The sequence below is a fragment of the Psittacula echo genome, assembly GCF_963264785.1.
Source record: "Psittacula echo genome assembly, chromosome: 8".
Lineage (NCBI taxonomy): Eukaryota > Metazoa > Chordata > Aves > Psittaciformes > Psittacidae > Psittacula > Psittacula echo.
The window spans coordinates 7,702,223-7,727,331 of record NC_137744.1 but is presented as its reverse complement, the minus strand read 5'-3'; the positions used below and the strand labels follow the sequence as shown (position 1 = coordinate 7,727,331).

The 25,109-nt window shown below is 43.1% G+C and overlaps 1 protein-coding gene across 1 annotated transcript in view; it reads left to right on the top strand.

Annotated features, from left to right (window-relative positions):
- The window catches only part of AMOT (angiomotin), a gene marked incomplete at both ends in the record, with an annotated part of 29,783 nt that extends 5,557 nt beyond the window's left edge, over positions 1-24,226 (top strand). Inside the window, 10 exons of the mRNA XM_080624941.1 lie at positions 1,675-2,128; positions 3,940-4,084; positions 5,658-5,750; positions 8,359-8,504; positions 18,143-18,292; positions 19,090-19,280; positions 21,011-21,133; positions 21,804-22,036; positions 22,878-23,102; positions 24,126-24,226. Coding sequence (XP_080481067.1) covers positions 1,675-2,128; positions 3,940-4,084; positions 5,658-5,750; positions 8,359-8,504; positions 18,143-18,292; positions 19,090-19,280; positions 21,011-21,133; positions 21,804-22,036; positions 22,878-23,102; positions 24,126-24,226 — 1,861 coding nt within the window. The remainder of the gene's footprint in view (positions 1-1,674; positions 2,129-3,939; positions 4,085-5,657; positions 5,751-8,358; positions 8,505-18,142; positions 18,293-19,089; positions 19,281-21,010; positions 21,134-21,803; positions 22,037-22,877; positions 23,103-24,125) is intronic.
- Between the last annotated feature and the right edge of the window lie 883 nt (positions 24,227-25,109).

The window sequence follows — 25,109 nt, the reverse complement described above, 5'->3', positions numbered from 1 at the left end:
ATTGCACATCTCTCTTCTGCATCACCCCTGAGATCCTCATGCTGCATAGGGTCATTTCTGGGGAAATACAGCTTCTGAAATAATGTTGCTGGTAGGGGCCACAGTCACCTGAGTGTGAGGAAGAGAGAAACAGTAACTAGAGCAGTAATTATTTGTTTTTTCCTAAGTGACAAGACGAGATTTGTTTCCCCATTAAGGAATTTGAGTGTGAGCTTGGAGGTTTCTGTGCACCTTCGCTGCTGGAAGGCAGGGAAAATGAGACATGAGATGCATGATACTGAAAAGTGAACCCTGTGTTGGGCTGAGAATGTCCAAACTCCTCTGTGCGCTGCCAGCCAGATGTGAGTAACGCAGACATTTCCTCTTTGGATCCCTATGAAGAGTTGATACATTCTTTCTGCAGAGAACAGGAAGGATGATGCTGAGTGAGAAGCCCGTTGTGTAACCCTTGAGTTCCCAGTTCAGCTTCTTGCTTGCTGTTTTCAACTGTTGTGCCATTAATGCTCTTGGTGTGGTGAGAGAGTTGTGCTGTACTGTACATCCAGCACCTCTGCTGCACTCAGCAGAGCAAGCACGTAGGGAACACAGGCAACCATGGGGGTATTCTGTAGCAGCCATGGCCGGGTGGAACAACAGCATGTACTTTCCCAGCTGCAGGGTTGAACTGCATACCACAGAGTGGGGAATTTCATCAGAACAGGAGTATTTCAGAACAGGTTGAACTGCCAGGCTGGGTCTGCATGAGGCTGAGGTCTGTGCTTAAGAAGAACCTGGCTGCAGCATGGAGAGGGAGTGACTTAGGAGTAACTGTTAGAATAAAGAACATCCAGAGAAGTTAAAGGTTGACTATCTTTGGAGGAGGAAGCAAAAACCTGCTTCCTGAGGTCATCCAAGCACAATACATCCACACAAATCTTCTAAGAGAGGTTTCATACTTGGCTAATGCAGCACAAGTTGAGCTGGGGATCCCCAGCGCCTGGGAAATGTGAGCTGGTGTAGCTTGGAGTTAGTTGTGTGATAGACTCAAGCAGGTTTCAGATTCCTAGATCTGTCTTTGATATCCTGCAGAGGCTTTTGTTAGGAGCAGTAAACAAATCAACTGCTTGTTGGTTGAATGAAAGGCCTGGTTCTGGTTCCTAAGTTGGTTTTCAGACCCTTTAACTGTCTCATTTGACCAGGCCGCAGCTTGTTGGTTGATATTTCAGAAAGCTCACATTAGTGGTGCTGGCGTAGAGCTTAGCCATCCCCTTTAACTCTGTATCCTGGATTGCAGAAGAGAATGCATTGTTTTCTTCATGAGAGATGACACATTTCAGGACAAAATGGAAGAGCCCATTCCTAACAGTTTAGTTGTTTTATCCACAAAATGTGGAGAAAAGTTATAAATATAATTTTGGTCAGTAGCTGTTGATGGAGTTTCTTTTAGTGTTTCTGTACACCATAGACCGAAGAGGAAAGACCTTTGTGCATTTATAACATGTGTTCTGATAATGATTTGATTTTGAATTTTTTTTTTAGAACAAACTTAAAAAGATGAAGAAAAGCTCATATATGAATCTTTTGTGTGGGAAGGTCTGTGGAAAGGAGCTACACGGGTCATCCCACACCTTTTCACTGCGTTTGTGCACCATCTTCTGCATGACTTTGATGGAGCTCCTGCTCTCTGTTTTCCAGGCAGAACCCAGATGTGCAGCTGCAGTTACAACAGAGACCGCCTCACCACCACAGCCCAACTTCTTCCTTGACATCCCTGGGATCTTTGACTTTGCTTCAGTCTCCACCGCCATCCAGGCTGTCTCCTTCCCAGCATCAGCAACCTCTGACTCCAAGCCAGGGAGATCCTGGAATTCTGCCACGGACCCAGCAGCCATTCTTGTCAAACCAAGTCCACCAGGGGGACTTGTACCGACTATGCCAGCCCTTCCTAGGCCCGCAGCAGCAGCAAGGAGATTCTTATTCAGTAATGTCCCGGGCTCAGCAGATACCTTCCCCGTATCAGCAGATGCAAGTAGATCCTTTTGCCATAGTTTCCAGGGCCCAGCAGATGGTGGAAATCCTGTCAGAAGAGAACCGGTCTCTACGACAGGAGCTGGATGGATGTTATGAGAAAGTAGCCCGGCTGCAGAAGGTGGGTATTTTGAGATATCAGGCACTTTCCTGTGTCTAGTGTTGTCCATAATTGATTCATCTAATCTGCAACTGTTACATTCCTTGCCTAAGGGATTGATTACCTACTTGAAAGTCTTTTACATGCAGATTGATTAGTCTGTAGCCTGTCCCCTAAGGCAGCAGCTTAACTTTGTCAGAAGATAAAATCAAAGCCCTCAGTTTTATTCTGATAGTTTACTGACCATGCTCAAAAGAGCATCCTCATCAGCTGTCTTGAAGAGGCTGACTGCTTGGCTTGCTTGGTTAAATTAAAGCTAGTGTTCTTACGCCCAGGATAGCAGCAGGCTTCATTTTCCCATCAGTCTAAAAGACTTCAGAGACTGCAGGAAGGGCTTGATTGGAATGACATGAGACCATAGTCACTCAAGGAGGCAACAGGGGACATTGCCACAAAACTGGTTGGCAGGACTCTATGCAAGGCAAGTACAAGGCTGCTATGGCTACGTTAAAGACATTTGGATGGTAGGACTGAAACTAACACTTCTTTTGTTGCCCTCTCAATGCCACACAACTTCTGTGAAAGCTTAATATCTTGGTTTGGATTGACCTATTTGCTACCTTTGGCTTTATGAAACAAGTAGAAAAGGTGGTGCTAAAACGTTTTAAAAGAAATATCCCGGTGAGACCCATCATTAACATGCATGTGTAGAGGTATTTTCATTGTAGCCTCATAGAAATAACTTCTTGATGACCAGTGGTTTAAAACTGGGCAGTAGGTCAGCTTTGCTTGTGCGTTGCAGCTGTGAAGAGGCTGATGCTACTTGCAATTGAGGACTTTGTGGGTCTTGCTCTGCTCTTTGCAGTGAGCAGTCTCCAGGGTCATAAAAATGAGTGGCTGCCTAAAACACTTGTTTGAGTTCAGGTGACCAGTCTGGCTTTTCACACTCATGATTCCCTATGTTACCTCTTTCCAGGGACATATGTTCATTTTGGGTTTTTTGTTTTTTGAAGGTCTTTGGCCAGGAAATGCTTTAGAGAAATGTTTGACAGCTTCCTGGTAATGAAAGAAGGGTAAAAATGCACTTTCCTCCACCCTCCTGTTGATCACTTGCTGTGGAGCGCTGATGGAGTTTGCTGTTACGTGCATCCATGCTTCCATAGCAATGAACCATCTAGTAAGGAGAGTTCGAACTGAATCTCTTTCTGCTCTTAGTGATCAGAGAAGCTTCACGCGAAAGGTTAGAAGGAAGGATAAAACATTTTACTGCAAATGTTGCCCTCCCCCCATTTAGTAAATTGACTATTTAAAAGAACAACTAAGTTGTAGAAGTGTGAACAGCGGACATCAGGAGATTTGATTATGGCTTTTGGGGCCTAACAGTTGCAGAGCTGCAAAGCTCATCAGTAACACAGGATTTGACACTAGTGTTTTTGTAGCATAGTTTTGTCTGCCTTTCTTGTTTTATTTTTCTTACTCACTTAATACCACACTAGCTATTTATATAAATGCTTTTTGCCCAGACTAACAGTAGTGCCAAACTGCCCCTATCTTAGAAAATAATAGATTACCTTTGCACTTCTTCAGTTTGCTTTATCTATGCTTTTGTATTGGGTAAACAGGACTAGAATCTGGAAGGAGAGTCTAGATCTTTGAACCATTGGTGTCCTTTATGCAGAAGGAGCCATCACAAACCTGAGGCTGTTGTTTTACTTAATGTATAGGTGTAGGTTTCTTCAATAAAGAAAACTTGAGAGAAAATGATCTCCTTTCTGAACCTGAATAATCATGAGTGATAAAATAGTAAGTTTTTGTTTTCACTTCCACTGCAGCTGGAAACAGAAATTCAGCAAGTTTCAGAGGCATACAAAAACCTGGAGAAATCATCCTCTAAACGTGACGCCCTGGAAAAGGCCATGAGAAACAAACTGGAAGGAGAAATTCGTAGGCTTCATGATTTCAACAGGGATCTAAGAGGTGAATAAAGTAAAACTTGTCTTCTTCAATGCTGGAATGTTTTTACTGTTGTACTTCCTTGGGACAGTGTTCTGCTGCAGAGTTCACTGTGTCTGTTGACAACTAGACTGTGACAGGATACTCAGGTATGTTCAGCAGCCTGAGATTTTAAGTGCGTGCTGCAAGTATGGAAATGACAGGTTTAGGAGGGTGCTGTAGTCTCTCATTTCCAGCCTGTTTCTCATTGAGAAGAAACATGTGATAAGCCAAATAGTATAAACCAGATGCAAGCCTGGAATTCTCTCTTGTCTTATATCCTAGACACAATTTGTACAATTTGTTCCATTTATACAAATGGAAAGACGTTTTGCTGACTGCCTAATCCCACACCAGGCATGTTCACTTTATTTCCTGTCCAGTGACCTTTTTGCACTGACATACAAACTGCAGACTGCCTGTTCTTCCTGAAGGTCTTGTCAGTTCTTATCAGTGTAGGCATCTGGTTTTTTGGATCTCCCTTCCTTTTCCAGAGTGAGATGTTATTAGTGTCTGGTTCTTGCTAAGAGGCTGAGGCAGTATGATGGCTGACAGTGAAGAGTGATGTTGAATAGTATTTGACCTTAACATGGGTAAAAGTTTTACCATTAGCTTGAAAGGTGAAAACCGTCTGCAATTTGGGGTGTTTAAAGGGAACAGTCAGGTTTCCAAACTAAACTTATTTTTTTTGCAAACACTTTCTGATTGTCCTACATGTCATCTGCTCTCACTGCCCCATGCCTCTTACTGAGACTGTGTTCCCAGAAATTGTTGGGTGACGGAACACTGGAACAGGCTGCCCAGGGAGGTTGTGGAGTCTCCTTCTCTGGAGACATTCAAAACCCGCCTGAACACATTCCTGTGTAACCTTATCTAGGTGTTCCTGCTCTGACAGGGGGATTGGACTAGATGATCTTTTGAGGTCCCTTCCAATCTCTAACATACTGTGATACTGTGACACTGTTCTGCATCCAAGAAGTAAGGCCAGTGCTGTTGAAAGGAACAGTACATGAAGGCCTGCATTATATAATCTTATTCCTAATAAAATACAGCATAAACATTTCATTCTCACTTTCATAGACTGACATAAATTCCTAACAGCCTGCTGCAGCAGAACCAGTAACCTGGCCTTAGGGTTTTCCAGTTTCACCTAAAGTCAAGTAACTGGACAACAGTGATTTAATCTTCTAACTATTCAGATTTTGTGGGAAATTAATAGGGAATCTTTTAATTGCACAGTGAGATTTATTTGGATGGAAAGAATAAGGTGTCTTTATGTTTGTAAGAATTGAAAAAATAGACTTTTTATGTGTTGTAACTGTTTAAAGTAATTTCTTTGGGATTTTATTTAACCTGTTTTGTCTCATTGAGAAGATTTTCTGAAGGACATAGTTGGAAACATTTCAAAAGTGGATGCTAGCTTCTGGTTTTGGCTGTGTAGAATTAGGAGGTCTGTTCCCCTAGTCGGGAATTGCATTGGAAATGTCCTGAACAGATGTGACATAGTCCTTGAAAGTTTTTAATGACTTAGTGTTCCTTCTGTTGAAAACTTCTGCAGAGCGCATGGAGACAGCCAACAAGCAGCTGGCAGAAAAGGAATTTGAGGGGTCTGAAGACAATCGGAAAACCATCTCTCAACTCTTTGCACAAAGTGAGTTATGAGTGAGTTAGTGAGTGGGGTCAGTACCAATGCTCCAGCTATCCTGGGAGGGATAACAATGCAGCAGGTTACAGTAGGTCAGATCTGTCAGTTTTCTACCAGGATAGAAACCAGGGCAGTGACAGTCCAAAACTGGCAGTGGAGAAAGGATTCAGAAATTCCTTTTCTGTCATGTAAAGTCCATTTGATGCCTTTTTTTAGATTTTGAAGCAAACGTAGTTTGCAATTAAACTGCCAGATTAGTGTTTCCCCCATAATATACAGGATAGCTTGGCCACCTATTTTGTCCCCTTTGAAGTTAAACCTTTTTAAGCTGACATGAGTCCTGGCATGAATTAAGGCCAGCGAGACTGGAACCTGGTAGGCCTCCTATCTCTTTCCCCTTTAATTTGCCACTGCACTATCCAGTTCTGCAAACATGAAGGGGATGAATACTGCGTGCAGTATGCTGAGCTGGGTAAGGGTCATGAATTCTGTCCCCAGCAGTGGATTTATCACAAGGCAAACCAAAATGACGGATGTGAAATACTGCTTCTCCTTTGTACTGAAATGTCTTGAGGCTGACGGCGGCGAGCCAGCTTTTCTCTCATCCCATGGTGTACTCCACCCTTCTGACAATGCTCACTTTTCTCCAACTGTTATGTAAAAAGGTAATGAAACAAAATTGCAAAATAGAGATTTTCTGTGGTGTAACACACTGCTTTTACTCTGTTAAATGCTGGTATCCCTCTCTTGTGTTTTATTTAGCTTATTCCTTGTGGATTACATTGCAAGCAAATGGCTGTCATCAGGGTGGGAATTCAAAACTCATGGTAGTGAAAAGTCTATGAGTTTAGTCTCATATTTGAACTGGTTGGGTGGACTTTGTGCTTCACAGATTCACCCAGAGAGATGGGGAGGTCAAAGCTGTGAGGCCTCACACTCAATTGCTCCTTGTGGATGAACATGGAAACCATAGTGCTACATTTCCTTAGTCCCAGCATTTCTATGGGTGCTGTAGGCACCTGTCAAGTGAAGCAGTTCTCATTTGGGGAAAAGTCTGCAGTAAAACCTCCAAAAGCCTCACTACAAGCACTTACAGATGAACAAACAGACTGCAGGCACTGACTGATACCTGCTGGCTTAATGCCACCCTGTCTCATCTCTGCCATTTTCTACAGCACATTTTAGTGTGCTGACACCGTCAACAATTCATTTCCTGGGTGGAGGAGAAATACTGGGAGAGATGGGGAAAAGAATAGGTAGGCAGTGACATTAGCCTTTGTCCTTGTCTCATGTCACAGGCTAGCTCCTAGTTGCAGTCAGGGTTTGAAGAGTTCTGTTGGTGGACAGGTTCATTTTGCAACCTGTGTGTGGGCTGCCTTCATTCCTTAGCAGAAGGGAATCTTTAGCTATTCCATGTTGCTAAAGCTTTGCTTCTGGCTCTCTGCTGGCAGAAGAAAGGGAATAATTGTGGTCCTGTAAATATAGTTAATGCACATGCTTGCACAAACTGTGTATTCCATATGCAATCTGTCCTAACACCCAGGATCTAGTTCCTGTTTTTCAAGCTTTCCACTCCTTGTCCTCATTCCTTTGTCGTGGGATTCTGGTTTCTGGAATGCAGTTTCTCTGATGTCATCAGTGATGGGTGTAGATCACTGCAGGGAGTATTTTGTGGTTATGTATCCAGCAAGGGTGTTAATGTTATCATTATAACTGGTTGGCTTGAGCTGGGAATGACAGCATATACAGAGGACATCAGCTCTGTGTTGTGGCTTTGCTTTACACCCCTGTGTGATAGTTCTCCAGTCCTCAATTATTTTATCATTTTTTTTTTATGAAGCAGTTTCCCTGCTTGTGAAACACAGCAGAACTGCTCCCACTTGATCCAGCTTTCTGCAGAGCAGCAGCAAAGGACTGGCCGCTGTGCTTGGGTGCCTTTAAAGGGTCAGACATGAGCTCTCAGTGCTGGGCAAAAGGCTTTCTTGAGCTACAGGTTTGCTTTAAGCAGCAACAGAACAGATATGTGTGCCTCTGGCCCAGGGGGTCGTTTTTAAGTGCTGTAGAGAAAGACCGAAGAGTTCTCATTTGCTCACTTGCTTTCTGTCTTCTCTGATGGTACTGACAGCAAAGTGGGACAACTGGGTGTTACTTTGAGGAGGACAGCTACCCCAGGCAGAACAGCCTTCATGCTTATGGGGTCAGCCTGAAAAAAAGGAGCACAAGTTTTTCAGGCACAGAAGTCTGCTGTCTCCTCTCTAATCTCTCTGGAATTAAAACCACCCAGTTTGTTTTCTGCTGCTGAAAGGACCTAAAGAGGTGCCAAGTGTCGCTAACCATCTGTGTAATCAGAGCAAATTACCTAACTGTACTGAGCGATGCACCTTCGAGTCCTTCTCACTAGTACTTGAAGGTACCATGCTTGTTTTTCAGGGTTACAAATCTTCCTCTTCCTTGAAAGCCCTGTCCCTGTTTTTTTCCCCACTTAGTACTAGATTTGCATTCTCTCTCTTGTAAGAGGTTCCAGAAGGATCTTTCCTTCACCTCTGGAGTGAAAGACTCCTGAAAACTGGGTAAAGACAAGTGCTAAGTGATAATTCTCACTTTGTTTTCATAGACAAGGAAACACAGCGGGAAAAAGAGAAACTGGAAATAGAACTGGCTGCTGCACGCTCCACCAACGAGGACCAACGGAGACACATTGAGATCCGAGACCAAGCCTTGAACAATGCTCAGGCCAAGGTGGTGAAACTGGAGGAAGAGGTAAGGGTGCTGGGAAAGAGAAATTAGGCTAGCTTCGGTTCCAATTTGCTTGCTTCAAAGCTGTTTGTATCGCTCAGCTTTGTGTTGATTAGCTAAGCCACTGAGCTGTGCACAGGTAAGCCACAAATCTCTATTTCCTTGGAAGGGCTTTCGTCTAAGCAGGCATGTTTTGTTTTCTTTTTGTTTCAACTGATAAAAGTGGGCTGGAACTGAAATCCCAGCCCTGGCAACCTCCTGAACTTGGCAGACATTCAGATCTGGATGGACTTGTAAATAATACCAAATGAATGCAGCTTGTCCCCTTGCCAGGTGTTCCACTTACACCAGGTTATCGTGGAGCACAGTGCAGATCACCGTCTGTGCCCAGCATTTGTAATAAGCTGGGCATGACCTTGGCTGTTTTCTCTCACTTTCCTCCCAGGAGGTGAGAATGCATCTGAGCTGCTTAGTGGGGCAGCTTTCACAGCAGTTTCTTTTGTAGCCACTCACACATGGCTCTCACCTCGCTGCCCTTCTGCGTCACAGTGTCTGTCCTCTTTCCTCCCGCCTACTCCTTTCCTCTCAAGGCTCCATTTCCCTCACCCAGCCTCTGCTTCCTTTACTCCTACTCTTCCTCCATAGAGAGCCTCTGGAGGAAATCTCGTGACCAAGCACACTTCCTCCATTGCAGATTTGTTCTCTCCTCTAATTCTGCCATCTTCTTGCCTACTAGCACTCACCATCACCCTCACTGTGCCTCTGTCCGCCTGCATCTTGTTGGCTTCATCACCAGGCTGTGGTCCATCACTGAGGAACCAGGTTCTGTGCAATACAAACGAGAAAAGTAAAAAAAGAACAGTAAGAGGAATGCTTCAGTGTCAGTGTGCACATTCAGCCTTGCACACAGTTGACAAGTCCATTGATTTCACTAAAATTGCAGCATCACCTGGCAAGGCTGACTGGCACCTTTGTTGCTCAGGGTGATAGGGAGCATTAGGTTATAGGGTAATTTAAATGTGACATGATTCTATTTGGCTCTAGAACCATTTTATCATTTGGTCATTGATGTACTGGATCTCTTTGGCTTTCCTTCAGATTCCAGCAGCTTATTGCACTAAAAGTCTGATGTGTAGCTGATTTTAATTACACAGAATATCCATATGGCTTCCTTGGAACTATTCACATGCATGGCGTCAACATGCGTATTGTGCTGTGTTCAGCCAGTACACACAGCACTTGGCTAGGCTGAACCTCTGTGTAGGTACTACTGTTGGCTCCCTCAAATGAAGTTGAAGCCTTTAGGGGTAATAGTAATTGTACGTTTTCTTTTCAAACATCTCTTGTTTTACTAGAAGAATTGGGTTCAGTGCTGCTGCAAGATATTTCTGCCTAGCCTAGGTAGAGTAGTAAAATAGGTAAGTAACTGTGGGGCTAAGTTGCATGATAGCTTAAAACCCATGCACATGCTGATAGGGAGTGAAATGCCCTGCATGAGGGCTTGTGGTCATTTGCATTCAACCTTTGCTCGAATCCCAGGGTGTGCAGGAAGTGCCACCCTTCCTGTTGTAGATAAATATGGAAGCGTCTCAGTGAGGGAGCAGGAATTAACTCTGCTTTTTCCTAGAGGTGAGATGGTTTAAAGGAAACTGAAGAGGTAAAGAGTCACTTTTGCGGGTTTCCCAAATCACTTTTTAATGAAATGCTTAGGATTATAAAGCATTTTTTGCCTCATTAGTATTAAGTTGTGGGAACTTCTCAAATCCCCAAGCTGTTTGTTGACATGCTTTCCAAAAGACAGCCCAGCAAGCTGTTCAGTGCTCAGGACACCATTTAGAAGGGACTGTAAATGTAAGCCTGGGTTAGTGACGTTCAGTGACCAAGATACATGAACAATTTGTCCATTTTTCATGTTATTCCTGCCAGCTCAATCTGAGTTACCAGTCCCTGTAATTGTCAGGAATTACCAAACTAGTCCTGTAGAGGAGGGTGGAGTTTTTTACACTAAGGTTTGGCAGCCACTCTGGCCCAGGGCCCAGGGGGGGTGCATATTTCAGTTGCTGCATCCTGTAATGTAAGTTTTCAGCTGGGTTTTTTTCCTCTTCCGTTCCGACTTCCTATTAAGCAGAGTTATGCTGCCTTACATGCACCAGATCCTTCATAAAAAGAGTATTTCCATTCTAATGGGAGCTATAAGCCATTAGAATAGCTGAATTTATCACTATATCACTATAGCTGAATTCAAATGTTTCATTGGAATTGGGACTTCCAGATTTTTTTAAAGTCCTTTCCCTGAACTGCCAGTTTGGACAAAACAACCCATTTACAAAATGTAGGTACTTGTCTACTCCTATGTAGCTTTGAGAGCTTTTATGTATGTTAGATTAGAGCTTTCATATATATTGGATTTTAGCATCCAAGTTAGAGGGAACAAAGAGATAAAGGGATACTAAATGGGACAGAGAAAGGAATAATCTTGGAGATACCAAAGTGTGGTGTGAAGCAGTTGGAAGCAAAAGTAGACATTCATAGGATACTTGGCCTTGTTTGATAGCAGGGGTGAAATGACTCTTCAAATTTAGAACAAGCTGACATTAAAGTGTTTAGTAGTGCTAGAAAGAATGAGTGATCATATTTTAAACAAAGTTAAATATGTCTATGAGCAGACTTGATAAGTACGTATATGTTTTATATGTAGTAATTAAACTCTGCTACTTCTCTACTCTAGGTAGATACCCAGTTATTAACCCCTATTTTCACTGCTCCATTTTCATTCTTCCCTTTAGTAGATGTTCCACAGTAATGTGTATCAGCAGTTTGTTGAAATTATTCCTAGTGAAGTATTAATCTGTGTTTTTTAAGGTCAAAGCTTCAGATAATTTTCATTACATGCGACAAATTTGAGATAAATTGAGTAGATTTGAGGTAAAATGCATGTTGGCTTAAAACCATGTCTCACAGTCAGAAATGGTTAGTGATAATGATGCTTGCAGCGAAAGCAATGGAAGGTTCTCATTTTGGAGCATGGATTGCCATGATGGTCTCAATTCTGATGCAGAAGTTTGAATGGCTGCAGTGTGCAGCAGTTTGTAGCTGATGAATGGTCCACACTCTCATGTGTGATGGGCCACAGTCTCGTATGTGAACTTTTGAAACTGTCACATCACCATGATTTAACAACATGTGCTGGCATACACCTTGAGAGCCTGCGGCAAGCAAAACAGATGGTTAAATTTCTCCTTCCTCTGGTCCAGAGACAGAATTACTGGGTTGCAGCAAGGCCCATCCTGACCAAATAGAGACTCTGGGTGAACACTAGCTTATTGTGTCCTTTACCAGGCTTGTAATATTGGAGGAGGGAGTTTGATGTCAAATACTTTATCTAACCACAACTGCTGGATGCATAGGGTGCAATTGCTACTGTTTTTACACTTCACAAAGGAAAAAGAAAAAGGAATTTCCAGAACTTTTCTTGAACTTGGCCATTTCTGCTTACCCTGGTTAATTCATACCATGGAAGACCAAATTTCAACTTAAAAAAGTTAGTGGTTTTTCTTTATAGCAGGGTAACTTGCACTCCTTTGCTGCACCACTTTACAAGCCACTGTTTTAATGAGTGCCTTAAGGAGACAGCTTTGAAAAATAGTGACTACCACAAGGAAGATATAAATATCTCTTCCTTGCCATCTTCATGCACACACCTTGGAATGAAAGGAGGAGCCAGACATCCTTTCTAACGAGTGCAAATTGGGGGCAGAGGGAAGGGAAGAGGTTTGAATGAAACAAGTGGCTTGTATTTAGAAGCTCTAAGATCTTTCAGCCATCAGAATTCAACATAAACCAGGTGTAAGAGCTAAGGTACTGTATTCATTTCCCATTCAGCTATTGTACAGAGCAATAGCACGCTATTTCTGATAACACTGAGGGTTCTGTCTATGGGGAGATACAGAAATGTTCATTTCCAAATGACATCTATTGTAGCTTATATGCTGTGTCTAAAATACCTTCACAACAGAGCTCTGGCTTGTGGGGAAGAGACCCAAAGGAGAGTTTGTGTGATTGAAGCTTGTCTGGTTTCTTCCAGTTGCTTGTCTGGATCTGTAAAAAGATGTTTCCACTCTCCACGGCTTTGTCTCACTTAAATGCTTAGACTCTCAGAGCTACATAACTCCTTTTAGGACAGAGTTGCTTCTGAAGGGGACACTTTTGGGATGGCTTATTGTTCATGGATGGATAGGATGCTAGGTTCCCTGTAACTAGTGTGTGTGTATCTTTAATAACCTGTGTAGCAACACAGAACTGGTTTTTTATTGCCGTGTCGCTACCTCTTAAATGCTGCTTGTTAGTAATTTTCCAGAGGTGGCTTTGGGAATCATAACTTATTTTAACACAAACAATTGGAAAGATGACTTTATAACATTCCCATGCAACAAACAGTATTCCCTAGCAAGAGGATAGTGTTACCAAATTGCTTCAGCATGAGTTCTTGCTGAGGCCAGTGGTGCCTTATCGGGCCCGAATTCAAATGCACTGAGGGTTCAAAGGCATCCTAGAGGAATATATTCCAACTGCAAGAGGGAGAGGTGGTTTAAACGTGCTTGCTGCCTCTTTTTTTTACTGCATTTCTGCCATAGCAGGCAAATTCTTGTGGGGAAACACATTTTCAGCTGCATCTGAATGGATTCAGCTTTAGGATAAACCCAGAACATAATGAAAACAGCCTGAATATATTAAACAAAGGACTTTGAAGACATCAGAAATAGTGGGTGGGAGAGAAGCAGATGCTGACGAGTGTTACCAATTTGCTGAAATGGGAGCTGTCCAAGATGAAGAGGCTAATGGCTGGGTTTGTCAAAATGCCTGGGAGAGTTCGTGAATCATTGCTAGCTATGCAGGAAGTCTTCTTCCCCAGAAAGCTCTTTGCTGAGTAACGCATCTGGAAGCAATGAATCTCTTTTAAAAGATCTTCCTTCCCCCTCACTTGCTATGCCCAGGACTGCTTTTGTCCTGCAGGGACAGCTCCAGTGCAAAGGGTGTTTCAGCCTTTCCCTTGTTTCTAGTGCCTTGACAGTGAAAACTCATTCCTGTATGCCCCTGTTCCCTGTGCTGTGTGAAACCTCCATACCCTCTTCAGAGCCTTTCTTCTTTTGAGGACCACTGAAAGAGATTGCAGGGTTTGTCAAAGCCAAATGAAGGAACAGGATTTGTTTGGCTTTTAGAATGCTAATTCTAATGGCGAGCAGAGCGCAGCAGTTGGCACCAGCAGTTGATGCAGGCAGTTGGTGCAGGCAGGGCAAGCAGGGTGGGGAGCACAATGGTGAGCACTCACCTCAGGGCCTGGTCTGGGTGCTCTGCTCTGGCTGCCCTGGCAATGGTCAGCATCGGCACAAGACAGAGCCGATGAGAGGGGAGGCTTCAGTGCAGAGCTCGAAGTGCAGGAAGTGCCTGTACCGGTCTCTTGAGGTGAGGATGCACAATGGGCAGGGCTGCACTCGGTGGGCCCTGGTGGAGGTCCTCCTGCAGCGGGGGCTGAGCTGCGGGATGCTGTCAATAGGCTAAGAGATACCAGGGAAGCTGAGAGGGAGCTGGAGTGCTTGCTCCAGGCCCAAACTGTGCAGGGACCACAAGTGCCCACTTTAGCACATATAGAAAAGGAGGAGGGCGTTAATCCAGGAAGCTGGGAGCCAGTAACAAAGCTGCAAAAAAAAGGAGGAAGAGGACAATTAGGAGCAAGGGGCTTCTTCCAAAATCTGATGACCCCACCCAGAACTGCTTCACAGCTCTGCTGGGAGCTACTGAGCAAATATACTTGATCAGGAGGCTGGGAAATCTTTCAGGGGTATTTCCTGCATCACACTTTATGTACTAGATTTCTGCAGAGTTCCAAGCCAGTCCTTGCCTTTTCTATTTTTCTTGTCCTCCTGTTGCACAATTCATGTATCATAGCAGTGGATGTGAACTGGAGAGTGGCTGCTCTTGCTTGCAATGGTTTAATTAGAAAGTTGTGTTGATAGAGTTAAAACCTGACTTCTGATACTTGATTAGGGTATTTTCCAAAGCAGTGAGGGATTGACATGGATAAGATATGCACATGATTAAAGTTGTGCCATATGCCATAGGAAATGCTGGGAAGGGATAGAGTCATGCTGAAGTTCTCTGCTGCACTTCCAGACATGCACTGAGGTCATTTGAGATCTTACCCTCTTAAAGAGGTGTTATAATAAAGGTATTATTATGAGAAAATCCTCTGCATTTTCAGAGCACCCTTCAAGGCAAAACAGTTACATTATGGGAGCATGAGCTTGCATCTTACTTAAATGCAGTACCATCAAAAAGAAAATTATTGTCTTGTCAAATGTATTTCAGATTACATACTGAAGAGCATGACAGCATCCTTGTAAAGCTTCAGGAATGAACTCTTATCTAGAGCACGTATTCACTGCCAGGCCTGTTGCAGAACAGAGAATTCCAGTGTCCTTTGATGCCATCTCACCCATGGTGGATGCTCCTGTGGCCCTTGGCACTGAGGAGTCAGTTTTGGTTCTTTGCTGGAAGAGAGAGGGTGGGGAATCCATGGCCAATGACCAAGAACAAGCCTCAGCATGCTGCTTTTTTTTCTTCCTCCCATCTCATTTATGGCTGCAGCACCCTTGAAATACTCAGGAAACTGTTTCCAGTTCCTGTCTTAGGAAAACACAATCATACGCTCAACTTATGGTAATGAAATCCCTCTGTGCTTGGAAGACTTATTCCTGATCCTCTTTACGTTGAGAGGACAGATCAAGTCAGACGGATTTGGGAAAAACCAAATAAAATTAGATTTCAGTGCTTCCACTCCTGGAGAATCCTGGTTCACAGAGAGGTAAATTGCTCCTCACACATAGAGTGTGTGCAGAGGTGGCACAGCTGGAAATGAGTGGAATTGCCAGAATATGCAGTGAGTTGACTTGAGTGCAGCAAATGCATGAAATGAAACAATCTCATATATAAAGGCTAATTATGTTAAAAGACACATTAGGAAAGCTGAGTTGTCTGGAGCACATACATGCCTTTATAGTTTACTAAACATCTGTGTTCCAAAACCCTGAATATTATTTGAAGGATTCCTGAATTAATTCTCATTTTAAACCATTACGAATACACACAACCCCCCAGTTTTCTAACATTCCTAATTCTTCCTGAGCTGGAAGATGAAGTGTATTTTGTGAAGGGGGAATAAAAGTTGTCTTTATGAAAAGCCACAGAACAAGCCATGCCTGTACTTTAGGTCTGGTGCATGAGTTAGTCATGTGCAGGCAGTGCTGGTAAGTTGGGCAACGGCTTGTGTTGCAACATTTCACCTGCAGGTTTGGCTGATGGGAGCACTTTCAAAGTGAATGTTTCAGTGGAATTTCTGTGTCCTAATTCTTTCTTGGCTGGGCTCTTGGTATTCTTTGAATGCAGGCCAACACATTAATCCTCACTTAGGCACACTCTGGTTTATTAATTATGAAACTAGGAAAATGTTGTCGGCGGCTACTTTTGCAAGGAGAATTTTACCTGTGTGTTAAAAAACTATTCAGAAATGTCAATACTTTGGGGTAGGTTAGAAGAGATTAACTATCTGTCTGTCCTGCCTGAGGAGTGGGGAAGGAGAGATGATTTTCCAGAGATTATCATCCATCTCCACGCAGGATATTTCAATGCTAGCGAGTTTATGAGGTTGTTCCTTGCTCTTGTTAGGTCACTAAGCTCATACGCAAAGCAAAGATACCGGGTGCTCTCCGTTTCTAGGTTGTGCTGCTGACTCATGGTTTATCATTTTTGGCTAGTTACAGAACTACTTTGAGCTGCTGTTAATCTAAGTGTAAAACTATAGTGCATTAATTCACGCATTATTGGAGTCTGAGAAAGCTTGAATCAGTGTTTTTAAGCACTGTGATCTGGAATAAAAAAGGTAATTATAACATTTTTATTGATTTCCTGCGGAACAGCAATGGAATATTAAGTTGTATTAAAATGTTCTTGTCCCTCCCATTCCAAACAAGCTTGAAATCTTGAGCAATCAAAGAATAAAAATACCTTTCTACTGTACATGCACTGGTGGGAAGGCCTTTGGCTGGATTACTCACTACTTATTGTAACTTTTATTATAAAATACTAGTTTGGGGAAAATCCTGTAGGGCAGCAACATTCATGCTGTGAGATTAGATGCCTGCTGACTTCATGAAGAGAAGAAAAGGATACCATGTCTGGCATTAATAGTTTGGAGATTTTTCTGTCTGTGCTGTTCACATTGTGCTCTCTGGATTGTCTTAAGGAACAGGAGTGTGAAAAGGGAACATTTGGAAGAAACACATGATAAGACCTTTTTGGGATGAAGGTATGATACAAGAACAGCTCATGTAGTTCAGATCAAAACCCAGCCAGCCCAGTAGCCTGTGTCCACCAAAACTTAGAGCAGATTCCTAGGAATCACTGTCATAACAAACAACACTACTTTCCCAGAATACTTCCCGCTTCCAAGAAGGACTTCCTGAGCCAAAAGTGGTGTCTTTTGTCTTTAATATCCCTCAGTGGACTTTTCTTCCATGAAGCTGTTAGTACCTCTTTGAACTCACATAAGGGAGTCTGTGTTTTGCATTGTGGTGCTGCTCTAGACTTTGGCTCTGATTGTTGGGAAAAGTTGCCTTCTTCCTGCTGTTTTTGGGTTTTGGGGGTTATGACAATCATAACCAAAAAAGCAGTGACCCCAATTTGCCACAGAAGGCCAGCTAATTGTGATTGTTCGTATTTTCCCTAACAGAAAATTATGTCCATAAGTGTGCAGTATCCTGTGTATTAGAGCTGGGCCCTGGGTGTGTATTATTATAATTATTGATGTAGTTATTGTTATTATTATTATTATTAGTTTGGTTTAATTCTGCCTGAACTGTGGATTAACCGTGTGAAGACAGTTGTTGGCAGTCTCAGCATGGTGGCTTTTATTGCTTACTTTGAGGCAGAATAACAGCTTGGTTTGCAGGATGAATGATGGAAGAGGATGAAAGGGCAGGAGCAAGGAACGAAGCAGGACCATGTCATACTGGGCTAAGATTAATGTCCAGATAGCTAGAATAAACCTTGCTGCAGTGTGGAAGGATCATAGGCCATGTCTAGTGTGTGTTTTGATCCTGTTCGTTATTTTATAGGACTGGAACAGGATGCTGCAAGGTTGGATTCAGTTTCTGCTTAATCTCCTAAAAACACTGCTGGCATTTTCCAGTACTGCACTGAAAAGTGTTCCCAACTTGTGGGCCAGCTCTGAATGCTGCCTTTGCTACTTCAGTAACATCTGTCAAGTCACTGAAACACTCTGTTATGAACCCAGATGCCCTTTCTTAGCCCATCAGTACTCTCAGTCATGTGCAACAGATAGTTACCTCAGTTTCCCCATCGTTACCATGAGGTCACTGAGGACAAAAAGAACAAATACACCTAAGAGTGTACAGGAGAAATGGTGGAGACCTGTAACATCCTGAGTGTAGAGTCCAGAGCAGGAGTTTAAGGCACACTGACAGCAGTTGTCTGGAAATGGTTCTTCCTGGCTGGTGCTCCTGTACTTGGCTATGTGTACAGAGCCAGAACTTCATTCACTTGTTCTTATTATTTAACTGATGTTGGATTTTCTTCATTTGTTTCAGCTGAAAAAGAAGCAGGTCTATGTTGAGAAGGTGGAGAAGATGCAGCAGGCCTTGGTTCAGCTGCAGGCAGCGTGCGAGAAACGGGAACAGCTGGAACACAGGCTGCGAACCCGGCTGGAGAGAGAACTGGAATCTCTCCGGATGCAGCAGGTACCTGCTGTTGCCCTGTGCCACACTAGGTTTCTTGTAGGATTGTATATGACACTACACCACACATAAAAGGGCAGTGGTTTCTTCTATCTTGTAATTGGTAGCTAGAATCATGGGTTTGCTGGTTGTTGTATTGCTTTACCTTGACTTAATTTTTCTATTCCAACCAGAAAAGTTAGGTAAAAGAGCAAAGGGGATCCGTCACAGCCATTTAGCTGAGATGGTGTTCTATTTTTAAGTAACCTGGGTATATTTGCCTTTAAATGATTTAAAAGATTTTGCTCACACTTTGAGATTATATATAAAATTAATTAACTGGTCTGAAAAGAGGCCTTTCAAAAAGCTTTTGCATTTAAAAAACCCAAAGAAACCCAAACAGCAAAACCTATTCTGTAAATGCAGTTGAGGGAAATGAATGGGGAGCTTCACTTCGAGCTGTGAGTTAAACTGCCTTTCTTGGGAGCAGTGTTTGATGTCTTATGACATTTGAGTTTCAATATTTGAAAAATAGAAGGAGCCTTTCTTGCATTATATGAGCTTGTTGCCTGGTTTTGACAGAGTAAGGCTGAACTATCCCTGCAGATGTTTCAGATTAAGCTCTAAAGGAGGTGATTACCATCAGCTAGTTTGGCCAGTATGGAATAGGCCACTGCATTTCACTCTGGGGGTTCTTGCCCCAAGCCAGTGGTGCTCTGGACCAGCCTCTGTCCTTCAGACAAAAAGCAAACAAACCAACCCTGAGCCTCACAGATGCATCTTGACACTGCTTTTTCCTTTTCCTTGCTTTTGGAAATCAGCGTCAGGGTACATCTCAGACTGCCAACGTCTCAGAGTACAACGCCACGGCGCTTATGGAACTCCTGCGTGAGAAGGAGGAAAGGATTCTTGCTCTGGAAGCTGACATGACCAAGTGGGAACAGAAGTACCTGGAGGAGAGTGTGATGAGACAGTTTGCTTTGGATGCAGCTGCAACTGTGGCTGCGCAGAGGTAAATAAGGCTTTTCATAGTACTGGGATTATTTTCTTTTTCCAGTTGAATGTCATATTTCCCACCAGGGAATGTTTTCATGCCACCCTCCCATTATACCTCGCCTTGTGGTCTGAGCGGCTTCTCAGACTTCTGCATGCAAGTGGAGCTTGGCTGCTTTTCCTGGGATCTGTGCAATTGCCAACAATTAGAGACTTTTTTTTTTTCCAGGGGAAGATTCCTCCACATGTAGGAGCCATTTTCCAGACTAGAATGGTTCTGAGCCATTCCTATAAGCTGTTGTTTCAAAAATAGGTGTACGAGAAGGGGTTGGTTTGTTTTGGGGAGTTTTTAAACAAGATTCAGTCCTTCTGAAGTCATGTGAGCTCTGGGGTAAGCTTGGTGATTCATAGAACTCACCCTGAATGCCTGACCTGTTCTCCAGCATGTTTTTGCAAATTACTTTGTGGTGTTGTCCTCAACATGGTTATAACCAGAAACATCTACTAGGAAATTCTGCTCCAGACATTCTGCAGTGTATGGAGAGCACTGCTTGTGGGGGTGGAAGGGTGTCTGAAATCTGGTAACAAGCTCACATTCCAAGACAACTGAACAGAAATACTTCCTATGGCTGTAAAGAGGCCCAAGTGCTTCAGCTAGTTGGTAAACAAGAGCTGCTACTGGAACATGACTCTTTAGCATTAGGTGTTGCTTACATATAATTTCATGCCTCACTAGTTTCTGGTTCTTGATGGCAGATTTTGTTTTAGATTGTTTATGAACCTGATTGGAATAGGGATGTTATCACATCTGGCTGCCTCGCTTGTAAGATCATACTAGAATACAGGAGTAAAGCTGCAGATCTGCTGTATTAGTGTTTAAAGAATTACCTTATATTGCTCCGGCAGCAGGCTGTTATTTTAGGGTATTGATGCTTCTTGTGCACTGTTTTCCACCTCCCCAGAGATTCTCTAAGGGCTCTTGCTACTGCTACTGCCTGTCCTTAGAGGCCATGTCATATTTTCAGTGTGTGCTGATAAGTAGGGGTCTGGTCTCTTGTTTATCATGGAATGAGAGGGGATGTGTTAGGCCTGTTCAGGTTTTGTTAAATGAACGGTCAAGAAAGAGCCAGCCTCTTCTAGCTGCTTCTCTTCCAAAGGAGAGTATTCTATTAGTGTCAATACTTCTGTACCTTTATGTTTTGGTTAGTGGACTGAACAACTATCACAGTGTTAACACCAGGCACTGTATGGAATCAGTCTAAAACTGTTTTCAACCCACTCGAGGTTTTTTGGAACAAGCTGGTTAGGGTTGCTTGAGAAACTTCCATGCCTAGTTCTCTTGATACTCAGATTTCCTGTGGATACTGTTGGAATGGGAAGGGGAAAAGCTTTATATCTGAAGCAAAGTTTGTGCTGTTTCAAATGAAGAAATGTGCTTAGTGTTCTATGCCATTCTTCCTCCTCCCTGTGTCCTTGGAATTGCCTCATTGATGGGATTACAATAGCTCAGTGAATCAGTTAGATTATGGACTGTCGTGAGATCGATGGTAGATTGACTATTGCTGTAATGACTTGCATATTTTTGTAATCCTTCTTTCATTAGGACTGAAAGTGGGATTTTTGGAAGACACTGAGCCACTCAAAAAAGTGGATATTATTGCTTGTTACTTTTGAGTAAGAATTTTGTGCTGCTAGGAGGAAAACAGCAAACTTAACTGCTTTTTCATCTGCTCTACTGCTTGTTCTCAGGGACACTACAGTGATCAGCCACTCACCTAACCCTAGCTATGACACCTCGCTGGAAGCTCGCATTCAGAAGGAGGAGGAAGAGATCCTGCTTGCCAACAGGAGGTGTCTCGACATGGAGGGAAGGTAAAATGCAATTTGGTCCTATCTGGCTTCTTTAGGACAGGGATTTTAAATTAATTGTCTGTCTAGACACCTCAGAACCAGAAATTCTTGTGTCTTCACCAATAGCAATGATGTAGGATGCCAGATGCTCCTTTGGCCAGGGAAGTATCTACATGGCCATCCAAAACCTGTCTTGATACTGAGGGCTAATGCAAAAAAGTCTTGTCTCAGATTTTTTGCATTTAGCTTGTTGCTCTTCTCTCTTCAGGGCATCTTCATCAGGCTCCAGCCACATTTTAACAGCCTCATAGAACTATTTTCCCTGGGGTTAGGTCCAGTGCAGACTCCCCAGAGTGTGTTAAGCTTCTTTCTGTTGGTCTCATGTCCTGCCCATAACATTCAGCTTTGTCTCAAAGCCTCTTGCATGGCTCTTTAGAGCAGCTTCCAGTAGCCAAGGGTGGGAGAATATCTCAGTGCTGTTCACTCATGCATGTGTACAGGAAGTCTCATGCATGATCTCCTCTGGTGGGCCAGTGAGCAGCCAGTATTCAGAGCAACAAGTTCACTGGCATCCTCTCTCTGCCTCCCCAAATGCTGAAGGGAGTCCCAGTCCCAGGCATGGGGGCACTGAGGCCTCAGTCCAAGGAGACAGGAGTACAGGTACATTGTTTTTCTTTGCACTTCTCCAAAGGATTAAGACTCTGCATGCTCAGATCATTGAGAAGGATGCCATGATCAAAGTGCTGCAGCAGCGCTCCCGGAAAGAGCCTGGAAAGACAGACCAGCTGTCCTCAATGAGACCTGCCAAGTCACTGATGTCCATTTCGAATGCTGGCTCTGGCTTGCTGTCCCACTCCTCAACACTGAGCAGCACTCCCATCCTGGAGGAGAAGAGAGAGGACAAGAGCTGGAAAGGCAGCCTAGGTAAGTTTTAGATAACAGTGGCAATTCAGATATGCAAGTCACTGCTTAGAGGGGAGACAGGAGCAGCAGAAGGAAGAGGGTGTATTGGATGGACAGATCAGCATGCAGTAAAGCTGACTGCAAGCAAGATGGAACACTTTTATCACAACTGGCTGTTTTAATCACTTTTGGGAAATACGATTTCTGATGTCCAGGTTCTGTCATTCAACTATATAAGCCTTTATGCCTAATTTGATACCTGACTGTAGGGGTATTTGAGTTGTAATTTTCAGAGGTCCCAAGTGCTTGCGTTTGTCTGGCTTGTTTCAGCTATCTGAATATGTAAAGTCTCCTTGAATAGGAGCAAACATACTAATCAGGATTGCTGTCCTGTAGTAACCTGCACTAACCCGGCTCCTGTCTGGAATGGCTCAACACCATTATGCAGAGAAACTGATTTGTTGCAAAGCAAATCTTAGATGATTTTTTTTGTTCTGAGGAGAAGTTAGGCCCAGAGGCCGTCCCTATAAGACTAAAAGACCCTGAAATGTCAACGAGAATCTGTTGCAGCTGATTTCATTGTGCAGATTTACCCTGCCATAGATGGGCCACTGCTTGGAGACAGGGAAATAAGGTGTTAGTGCCCACTTGTGTATCTTCACATGCAGGATGGATGAAGATACTGCTATTCTTCATGTACTTCAGCACCCAGTGATGAAAGATGCTCTAGGAAGGTAAACGAGTACTGTCTCCTGAAGCACAGAGCACTTTCCAGACCCTAGAGCAAGTACTAAGAGGAGTGCAGAACTGATACCAGTTAGTTTTCTGGGGTTGTGACATTTTCTTCCCTTTTTCCACAAAGGTGTTCTGCTGGGAACAGAATATCGCTCTGAATCCATTCCCTCCACCCCCTCTCCTGTCCTTCCTTCCACACCATTGCTGTCAGCCCACTCAAAAACAGGCAGCAGAGACTGCAGCACCCAGACTGACCGGGGCAATGAACAAAGCAAAGCTGCACCTTCCGCTGCAGCCCCCACACCAGGACGACTCCCCAGTACCAACCTGGCCTACAGCGCAGACAAAACAGGTAACAAAGCTCAGCTGCACTCCAGAGGGCCCCTGCCACTGACTTAACCATCAGTTCTGTTCAGTGGCACAGGCTCTGCCATACCTTCTTCCATTCAGGAACACTGGGTTTAGTTTTTGTGAGGACAGAAGGGTTTCAGAGGCAAGTGTGACAATGTTCTGAGGAGCCTCAAATGCTCTGAAGGGAGATAAAAAAGCCTGAAGTGGTAGCATAAGCATGGACACACTGAGTGGAAAGGTAAAGCGAGGTTTAAGAACTGGAGCAGGTATATGCAAATCCCAGGGTAGTCTCCGAGTCATTGTCTACTCTGAAGTAAATTGTGAGTAGCATGAGGGGTTTAAACAGTGTATGAAAATGGACTGTAGAAACTGGCCATTGCATTTCAGTGGGTATTCAAAGCAAAGTAGACTCTCATAAGGGGGAGGAAAGGTAATTATTGTGACAAAACTTTCTCATAATTGTACTGTCCCAGTCTCAGGACTGACCTCAGCATTGGCCCAAGTAGATCCACTTGACAGTGGCTGTCACAGAAGCTGAATTTGCTTCCCACAGAGCTCTGAGCTGGCAAGAGCTGCTCATTTTCCAGCCCACTCTGCCAAATCAATGTAGATTACACAACCGTGCCTCTTCTAGTTACAGACACGTTACAATTATGTTGTTCTTTATGGAAGAGTGAATTTGGCTGGTCTGCTGTGCATTTTGCCCATGCTGAGCTATTTAATGGGTATCAGGCAAGATAGGGGAACAGTTTTTGTGGTGAAAGTCTATGCTGACGACATTAGTTTAAATGCAGTCACTCCATGCCATTGTGTGTCAGTGGGAGATACCCAAAGGAAATTTGATAAAGTATCTTTATCTAGCTACATGCATGAAGAATTGAATGTTTTAAAATGAAATAAGGAGTTATCAGCTATCTTTTGGCCAATGATAGAAGATGACTTTCAACGTGTTAATGTCATTATTTCTGACCTCATTGAAGTTACAGCTTTGATTGTCTAACTCTTGTTTTTCCTCATCACGTAGATGGGCCAATCTTCCACTCCAGCACCCTTGAAAGAAAAGCCCCTGTTCAACCCATGGGGCAGGACCTCCCAGATGGAGAGATGGTAGAATACCTCATCTGAAAGGCTGTACCAGGATCTGAGCTGGGGTACAGTAGCAAGATATTCTTAAAAGACATTTTTATTGGGAAAAATGTAGTACCTGAGTAATAAAAGAACACTCAGCTGTTTGCTCTTGTATATTATGTTTCAAAAGTATGGACAGGTTAATTTATAATTTGTTCTAAATTATAAAAAACCCATAACACTTGTTCTTTGGAAGTTTCCCCATTATTGTTTAAATACTGTATCATGTAACATCTGGAGAAAAAAAACCCAAGAACGTAGGTGCACTACATCAGATATTTCATTTCAGTGTTTAAAGTCTCTTAAACAGAAGTACCTCCTCTCACAGCTGTTGGTTAAATATCTAAATTGATCACAGCAAGGTGAGCATGATGCCCTTCTCATGAGCAGAACCAGGAACTTACTGGTTGTAGAATACAGGTGTGTTCTGAGAAACTTATAAATGTGAGCTGTGATCAAGGGAGATTTCTCTTTACACTCAGTGTAAGAATTCAGAATAGGTATTTCACACCCATAGGCTGGACAGTTTTCCATTTTCTTTTTTTACTTCCCAAACTGTGCTATTTCTTTTTTAGAAGAAGACTCCGGTGATTAATGTCGCATTTCACAAGTTTAGATTCATTGAAAGATTTGCCACTCTTTTCTACTGAAGTACTTTTTCAGTAATTTATGCAGTGGATAGTAAATAATATCTTGCATTTGTGTTTTACATAAATTAAAAAAGGAGAGTTTACAGGCTCAGTCCTGATCTGTTAGATCAGATTTCTGCTATTATAATTCCATTGGCTTTAGTGGAACTACTCCAAATTTACTGTAGTGCAAATGGCAAGCCCTGTTGCTTTTCAGTGTTAGCAACTTAGTCTGCTGCATCTGTGGAGAT